General features: G+C 29.5%; 1 protein-coding gene across 1 annotated transcript; it reads right to left on the bottom strand.

The window, feature by feature from the left end:
* Positions 1-4,103: 4,103 nt before the first annotated feature.
* On the bottom strand, positions 4,104-8,709 carry LOC113850177 (G-type lectin S-receptor-like serine/threonine-protein kinase At1g11330). Its single transcript, XM_027480586.1, has 7 exons — positions 7,432-8,709; positions 7,088-7,221; positions 5,573-5,716; positions 5,287-5,497; positions 4,731-4,971; positions 4,495-4,645; positions 4,104-4,409 (listed from the first exon to the last, which is right to left on the bottom strand). Exons 1-7 carry the CDS (start codon positions 8,702-8,704, stop codon positions 4,104-4,106), a joined length of 2,460 nt encoding a protein of 819 aa, XP_027336387.1. The 5' UTR covers positions 8,705-8,709.
* Positions 8,710-9,822: the final 1,113 nt, after the last annotated feature.

The following is a 9,822-nucleotide window of genomic DNA, read 5'->3' as shown; positions in this document are numbered from 1 at the left end:
GGAGGACTTCACAAGCACTAATGAGATGGAGGAGGATCCTTCTAAAGAGTCTTGATTGTTGTTTAGTTGCTTCTTTTATTGTTCGCTGCTAGCTAGAAGATTCCTTTTGCTGTATGGTGAAGGATTAGATGCTTTATGTTTTATTTTGGTAACTTAAGTGTAATGTACTTTGTTTTGACACTCTGATAGTTGTCGATTTCTTTTTTTAAGACTCTTAGATAATTCGTGATTACTTTTATGGGATTTATCTATATGACCAGATTTATGTTATTAGTTATCTTCTGATTTTAATTTAAATGAAATTAAATAGACAAAAAATTGGTTCTTCAATGCATGCAGGAAATGAATGTGAATTCTTTGGGTTCTTGGTTGCACATTGAGTGTACCCTCCCCCTAAGAGAGTTCTAGTTGAAGCGATAAATCACATGTTGTATCTCATATTATTAGTAATTGGCTCATGAGCAAGTGAAAAGGATTGGAGTCCACTTGCATGGTTACGTCAATACATGATATGACTATATTATTCAAGTAGTACTTACTAATATCATAATTTTCTAAAGGTTTCAACTATGAGTAAATGAGGAAAATGGAATCTCATGAGTAATTATTAGTAATAAGACTATGACATGTATTTTTATAAACTATTGTCTATCAGGTGGAGGAAAAATCAAGTTCCATGTTGTGACCACGTGTCACTTAAAGTATGTATTAAATAACAAATATCTCAATAATTAAGAATGATAGTTGTATCCATAAAACAAGTTGAGTAATCTTAGGTCCTCATGTTATATATATATATATATATATATAACTGTGGATTGTTTATAACTATGATCATTTGGATCTGGATTTTAAGTTTACTGTACAGTTCTTAATTCTTTTGAATAGGACTGCAACAGTAAGATCCATGTGGATAAAGGACAGGCTGATTTGACGATGCTGTATTTAAAAGAAATTAAAGAACATAAGAGACTAGTGGCTATATTAAAGATGTTTCTATTGCTGTAAAAAAAAAAGTCCATAAATAACCAGATCTAAAAGAAAAAGTTATAAATAATCTAGCATATATATTTTTATGGAACCAAATGAGGGTGATGAACTAGAGGTTTACTTTATGATGTCTAAACTTCTCCATTCTTTTTTTTGCATATCTCTTCGCTCTAGCTTTAGCTCATCTTCCTCCTCTCCCTCAAAAAATATATTACTCCATGACCAAGAGAAACAGTCTCCTGAAATCACACCAAAACATAATCTCTTTAATGAAGAAGTTCGCTTTGAAGAGATCAAACAAAGTATGAATGATTGGACTATTCTAAAAATCCCTCATGATATACATTATATGTTCCTGAAGAACAAACTAAAAGAAGCAGTTCTGATTACATTATCAAGACTGTTGAAAACAACATTGTCCTAGGACAAGATATAAGAGAAGAATTTCATCTCCTGTCAAAACACTCTGTCAATGAACATCAAAGAAAATATAAATACCTTCATATAGGATGTGTTCAAGTATCCATCAAATCTTTGATAGATATAGATATAGATGCAACAATCCTAATATGTCTTAGAGATGTAAGACACAATAAGTTTGAAGATTCTCTAATAGGAATGGTAGAAACTAGTCTTGGCCAAGGTTCGGTCTATTTCAACTGTTATCCTAACAAGACAATGAGTCTTATGGATAAAAATATTCTAGATTCTCTGTTTCTTAATATTCACTTTCATGGTTTAGTTATGAAAGAGGATCTATTCCTGCAGCCTTATTATACAGGATTCAATACAAAGTCATGAACTATTATGCATCTAGAGTCCTTCTCAAACCTCAGAAAAGTGAAACTACTTTGTTTATCACTGATATGACAAAGGCTAATGTCTCTTAATAGATAATTGCTGAGTCGCTATCAAAACAACTAAGTTTTCTAAAAATTTTGTTGTATAGAGCCAAACTTATGTCGATTCATAGAGACACATTTTCAGTCAAATGCAATTTTAGGTTTTCTTTTAAAAAATGCAAATAAGGTTTTTGGGGTTTTAAAAATTGCAATTAATCAAATTAAATTACAAACAGAACTAAAGTGAGTAAAAAAATGAATTAAGAAATATCAATCCACATAATACCAATTGCGTGTAACTCCGACTATCACATTATCTAAAGATTTAAATCCACATTTAAACAATCACTCAATTCGATTATTAATTCAATCGAATAACTTAATTGAATAGAGTTACGAATTAAATCAAATAATCATTTAACCTAATTCATTCCATAAAGTCATCCTCAATCAGTAGGTAGTCTACTAGATGAAGGGACTTATATAGATAAAATAAGCTCTAGCTGAAGTTCTCATGTTAGACAAACAGGACGTTCATCCAAATTACTATTACTACACAACTCCTCTAAACCTAAAGTTTACTCAAAACCGGGTATAGAGCCTCGCTCATATTATGCATGATTAGTGGTGTGTGAGGAAACAAACAAACCTTATACAAATCAAATAATAATAAAAATATGCAAAAAAAAATAAAAATAAAAATCAATCAAATAAATTACAATAGAAAATGCGATTAATCCGTGAGTAAACCTAAAATTGATTAATCCATGAATTTTTACAGAATAAGTGAAATGCCTAGAAAGGCAACTGCCCCTTCCAGGGGAGGAACTTCTCACACAGGAAGAGTCAGACTTGCTCTGACTCTTAATAAATCAAAATCCAAATCTGTCTTGGCAGATTCTAATTCAAACTCTTCAGAGTCATCCACTCCGGCTGGGTCATCCACCCAAAAAACTATCCAGATAGTTGAGTCATCTACTCAATAATCTGAGATCCCCAAAAAAGAATCATCCAATAAGGCTGATACTTCCTCCCAAACCAAAACTGAGAAACAAAATAAAGCCGATTATGCTTTGCCTGTGAGTACACTCTTAACTGTCCAACAAGGAAGCTTGAATAGTTTACCCAAAAAATCGTGGGCAGACATTGCCTCTGAAGATGAAATGGAGATTGATTTAGCAAGCCTAAATAATATAATCAAATCCTTTAGCCAGTCCCAAAAAATAGGTAGTCTTTCAAGAGAAACTAGCAAAGCTATTAGCCTCCCAGAAGACAAACAAATATCTCAAAAAACAAACCATTATGTGGATAAAAGAAAATTTTTCTCAATCATACAGATGGAGCCTGAATTCTGAGACAAAAATTCCTGTAAGGCTATATCAAAAACTTTTTCTCCTAGTTTTAATTTCAGACCCTATGCCCTGAACAAAACCAGACATTTTTATGAATTTATCCTAATGGATTCAGATTCGATCTCCATTAAGCATTATAAAGATAAAAAAGATTCATCAATTATCACCCATTCTACAATACAAATTCTCAACATCCTTACTCCAAAAAATTTTAAATTCATATAATTTTTTTTTTCAACCTTTTGACCCAATAGGTTATAATTATTGGGACTATATTAATGTTTGGACAAGAGTTTTTTGGTTTCAAAATAAACTCAACCGACATTCTTAATTGATCTATTTTAAGAAGACTCAAGATCTTTACTCTCTCTCTATATATAAATGTTCATTATGTGTGTTGGGTATTTTTGTTCATTTGTAGATTTTTTTTTTGTTTTTAAATTTTACTCACTGATAGTAATGTAATAATGTGAGCATTCAAATTAAACTTTTATTAGTAATAGAGACGAAAATTGACACCTAAATTAAAGTTGGCATACTGAAATAATAACTTTGCATTTTTGTAATGGTTAATTTTGATTCTAGTTTTGTAATTTTCATTACCTTTCAATGTCATTCTACTCTATTCTTGCCATTGCTTTTATCATGGGGTTGTTACTTCCGATAAATACTTGTTAGTCTTTCACTATTTAATCACTTTTAGTTTTCTTTTTTGATGGATTGATTTCAACATTTGATCATTCCTTTTTCTGTAAATGTTTCATCAGTTTCAATCCTATTATATAAACTATCACATTGCATAAAAAGTGCTGAAAGGAAGAAATTTCATCGAATTGACAAAATCTCAGGTACAGACTATGATTACATGACTTAAAGAACAGCAAATTAATGTTACAATGGCAACGCTGATCCCATGTTATTACCTACCTTGGATTTCACTGAGCGTTACATTATTATTTGAACTAGATTGACTATTTTGAGAAGACTTTGAACTTCGATAATTTTGCTTTTGAACAAATGCAACTTGCCTTGGAGGAGGAAGGTGAGTAATTTCACTAATGAGCATCAAAACCACCGTGGATATAGTTGGTCTTTCTCTTGTAAGTTCTTGCACACATAAAAGTCCTATGTGTATGCATTTCAACATACTACTTTCGAACGTTGGATCCCATATCTCTGAATCTATTAAAGACATAATGTTGCCTTCATTCCATAGTTTCCATGCCTAAAAAAAATGAAATTTTATTATTAAGAATAATAATAATAATTTCTTTTGTTAAAAAGAACAGACACATGACATGTATACTTACAAATCCAACAAGGCTAAGCGATTGCTCATTGTTATAAAAGCTTGTATTTCTTCGTCCACTCACAATCTCTAGCAATAAAACTCCAAAGCTGTAAACATCTGATTTTTCTGAGAAAAGCCCCTCCATTGCATATTCAGGCGGCATATAACCACTTCATTTAGATAATATATTATAAGTAACAATTAAATCATTTAATGTTCTAAAATAATTGTGTATAATTAAAAAAGATTACTTACTAAGTTCCAACAACTCTTCTTGTGTTAGCTTCATCTTCATCACCACCTCTAACAATTCTGGCTAAACCAAAGTCTGATATTTTAGGATTCATCTCACTATCTAGTAAGATGTTACTTGCTTTAAGATCCCTGTGTATAATCCTTAGTCTTGAGTCTCTATGAAGATAAAGTATACCTCGTGCAATTCCTTCAATAATGTTGAAGCGCCTACTCCAATTTAAAACTTTCCTTTGCAGTGGATCTAAATTTAATAAAAAAAATAATAAAGTAATGATAAAATTGAATATTATAAGAGCATTGGATATAAATTGCATACTTTTTTATGAAGTTAATTATAATAATTGATATCTTTTAAGAAAAAAAATATAAATATAAAAGTTCATTTATGAAAATATAAAATGTGTGATAACTGCTATAAATATTATGTTTTCATTTTAAATATAACACTAAAAGTACTAATATAAATTACCTAAATTTTGTCCAAAATAAAATCATACATATATACTCCAATTTAAGTTAACAAGTTTGATGTAATTAGAAAGAGACAAGTACTAACCAAAGAGAAACGAATCCAAACTTTTATTTGGCATAAACTCATAGACCAACATTTGTTCATCTCGTTCAACACAACAACCAAGAAGTCTTACAAGATTCCGATGTTGAAGTTTAGAAATCACTACTACTTCATTCATGAATTCTTCTAATCCTTGTCCAGATGCTTTTGAAAGTCTTTTTACAGCAATTTCTTGACCATCTTCCAATTGTCCCTAGGAAAGTAAATATTTCATATAAATTTTTGTAGATAATATAAAAAATGACTAATATCTTTTGGATCAAATTACCTTGTATACTGGACCAAAACCTCCCTTGCCAAGCATATTACCGAAGTGAAAGTTGTTTGTAGCAGTTGCTAGCTTTTCAAAATCAAATAGTGGCAATTCATCTAGTTTAATTTGTCTTTGGTTTTCGGTAATCAAGTTTTGAGGCTCACTTCCTGCATGTATTTGTCATTTGTAAACATAAACACACATTGTTTGGGTCAAATACATTTATAATATATACACAAATTTAAAACAAAAAAAATAAATAAATAGAAAAAAATTAAGATAATTTTTATAAATATATAAATGAGTATTCACGGAAAATATAGAAATATATATAAAATAATAAGAAAAAATTAAATAAATTTAATTTTCAAAATTTATAACAGAATTAATAAAAATGTAGGTAAAAAGAAAAATCATTGCGGTAAGTAAAAGTATAACTCACAAATTATTTTTAGTTACTTTTAATCCTAGGTAACGAAATGTAATAGAAAATAACTTTCTTCGTACTTCACTTTTTAAATAATAAACTCTCATTTTTAATATAAACGATAATTATTCATATTTTTGTAGTTAAATTAATAAAAATAATTGTTAGCTCATTTATAATTTTAGTCTTAATGCTTTAACTTATATGTAATTTTAGCCCCTTTAATTTTGATTGCTCAATAAATAATAAAAATATAACAAAAATAAAATGTATCATTGATTTATATAAGTTTATAAAGAAAAAAAATGTAAATAATTGAATAAAAATAAAAATACTTTTATTGTAATTTACTTACTATTTTTAAAATATTTTATAATTTTAAATTTATAAAAATCAATAATATATGTTACACCTCTATTATATTATTTTTGTTAATTATTAAAGAAAATTTAAAGTGAAAGATTTTATTTGATAAAAAACTGTACAAGTAATTAAAAATCAAAATCAAACATTGCTTCCACCTATCACTCTTTTCATTTTTATTTTACTTTTATTCAACTAATAACATAGGAGGATTGAAATATATAATTTATTTAAATGGGCATACAATAAATTATTTTTAAATAATAACTTGTATAATAAGTTTAACAATAAAACTTATGAGAATAAAATAAAAAAATTTATTTTGATAAATTATACTAAAATGTTTATTGAAATAATTTATAAATTATTTCTATAAACTTATAAGCAGAATGTTTATTGGCAAAGACTTGGAGCATATCTTAATTCTTTTTAAAAGAGATAGAAGTTATATTCAATATATGATATTTTTTATTTTTTGTTATTAAATTTTCAAATCTAATAAAGGCATGCAATGCTTTTGCTAACAATAAACAGCCTCTATGTAGAATAAATTGCAAAATTGAAGAAAAAGAAAGTACAAGCATTTTTTGATTTGAGAATTACACTGGTTTTCTCCTTTAGAAAGTTCTTCATTTTAACAATATCCCCTCCCTACCCCTGTTCTTTCTTGATTACCCTATTGAGTATGCACTATAAAAGTATGAATGTTCTTGAATTTATGTAAGAAATGATAATAAGGCAACTTTACCTTTATGCTTAGGAGTAGTACGTTTCCGCCACAAAAAATAAGCAGTGACAGCTATGGTTAATGCTCCAATTGCCCCAGCAATGGCGATGATTAATGCCTTGTATTCTCTTCCCTTTTTACCGGTAACTGTATTTTATTCAATGCATATCAGCAAACAAAGACAAAATAATTTTAAGAGTTTAAGTCTAAATAACTAGTACTCTTCACATTAATAACACTAATAAAAACGTAATCTTTTAAGGATACTAGTTAGCACTTGTATGAAAGTTTTGGTTTCTGTATAGTAAACTCAATAACGTGTAAACAAAATATTATTAGGAGAGCTAGAAAACATACCAAGAAGTTGTGATGGCACACGAATGAAGAGATCAACACCCCCGTATGGAAATTTCTGCAAATCAATCAAGTCTCTACTCCAATACATGCATCCAATATAAGGATCATATGCATATGCCAAGCAAGAGCAATTTGCTAAGCAATCTGTTCCGCATTTGTCTTGGTTACCATCTGATCTCTCAGCGAAGTCAGGCACTTTCATATTATAGTACACCCCAAACCCATCTTGTTGCACTTCACTTCCATTTTTCATTTTTTCACAATTCAATGGTACATTCCTCACACACCCACTAGTCCAATTTTTCCTATTCCATTCCTCAGGATTCCTGGGCTCAAACCCCTCTAAACAGCTACAAATTGGTGTGCTTGAATTATCACATTTTCCTAAAGGCCCACATTTACCATAAATGTCACATTCATTTTGATCTACCTCAAGTGTCACAAACTCCTTTTTGTTCAAAAACCTCACCAATTTAAGTGTGCCATATGGGGTCAAGGACAGGATTCCAAAGGCAGAAGGGTCTGCAAAACTGTAAGTTAGATAAACAGTTCCATCATTATCATGATCCAAACGCCACCCATATAAATACTCAGTTAACATCCTTGGTGAACCAAGGAAGACCCTTCCATTCCATGGACCAGTTCTCCAATATGGTCTAGTTTTATTATACCAAAAAAACACTTCTGGAGCATCCAAACGCTCAAGGCTACCAGTGAAGTACCCAGAAGATGGATCAGAACTACTTTTCCTTGACACATACTCAATTTTCTTACCTGTCACCCTATTGGCTGCAATTTTCATTTGGGGGACTGCAGCATCAGCAGGGTGTGTGAAACTGTCCCATATTGTTGTTCCACTTGTGTCATCACGCAGGATCAAATTTCCTGAATCATCAAGTTGAGCACTTGAATTGGTACCATTAATTGACACATTTGTTGACCATATGACATGATTTTGACCATTCAACACTACAAGGTTTCCATCCTTGTGAATTTTGAACACCCCAGATGAATCATTAAGTGGTTGGTCTCTGTTGGCTATCCATATAACGTAGGATTCAGAGAGATACCAGATTGCTACATAGCGATGTGTGGAATTTTCAGGGCTGAAGAATCCTAGCTTGAAGTCACTGTTGTTTGAGCTTATTGTCTCAGGGTCACTGATGGATCTGGTTGATGTTATAGTATCATTCACAGAGCTTAGACCCAAATAGAAACTGCAAAATATAAGCAAAACAATGAACAAGTAATTAATGTGAGTTAGAAAAGCCATAAATGTAAAGATTTCTTCATTGTGCTGAATATGATATGATGTTGTTCTCTTTATGCGGTTCATTCCGTGTTGCTACCAAAATTCATGTTGAATCCTAGTGCTATGCGCCAAAATACTTTCTTAAGCTTAGTTGACTTTAGCTGAGCGTTAAGCATGCTAATAGACAGAAAAATACATGATTGCTATTATTCTATTCAGAACTCAGAAGCCAACTTTTGTAAACCTTGTATGTCGCTAATTCTCCAAAAATTAATAATAGAACTAAGTGAATTTGTTTTAATATACAATTAAAATTAGAAGGGGCATTGGGTTCACGACAGAGACAGTTATTTGTTAATTAAGAGGTATTAGAAGTACCATCTACACTAATATAAAGAATAATACTAGAAGATATCCGGAAAGACTGGGATCTTAAGAAAATTTGAAGAAACAATGTTTGAAATTCGACTTTTTTAACGTAAAACAACATGATAAGGCTTTACCTTTATGCGAAAACTATAGAAAAATTATTTCAATTTACGTTTGGATTGATACACTTGGTACAAAGGCCTATCTAAATTTATTACATTAATTCACTATTTTTCGTCACATTAAATTAATTCACGATAGATTACTTGAACTTTGATAATTTGAATATTATTATAAGCTATAATTATTTTAAAATAAATTTAGATAAAGGTTTTGAAACAATTAGATTTTTAAACATTTTGACCTATTTGGAATGGTTTTGAGTTCTTATTTTTAATTTTAAAACATATTCAATTAAAAAATTTTGAATTATCCTCTCTTTTATCATCATTATTGTCAACATCATTCAACTTTTTTATCTTTTTTAAAAAATTACACAATAATTATCATAACTATCATTATAATTATTTTTATCTTTATTATTGTTACAGATAATTAACTAATATTACAATTTTCACTTATTATTATAATCAATCAATAACTATTACAATCATGGTCCTATTATATTCATCACACTTATTACTATTGTCATAATCACTATCATTACTGTAACACTATATTTATTCATCTCAAATATGTCAAGTTTATAAAGAATTATGAAGAATAATTAAACTTTCAATATAACAAATAATCAAAATTTACTGAAATAA

Source organism: Abrus precatorius, unplaced genomic scaffold, assembly GCF_003935025.1.
Source record: "Abrus precatorius isolate BTA unplaced genomic scaffold, Abrus_2018 Scaffold9, whole genome shotgun sequence".
Classification (NCBI taxonomy): Eukaryota; Viridiplantae; Streptophyta; class Magnoliopsida; order Fabales; family Fabaceae; genus Abrus; species Abrus precatorius.
The sequence above is the reverse complement of the archived record's forward strand: the minus strand, read 5'-3'. Positions and strand labels throughout refer to the sequence as shown.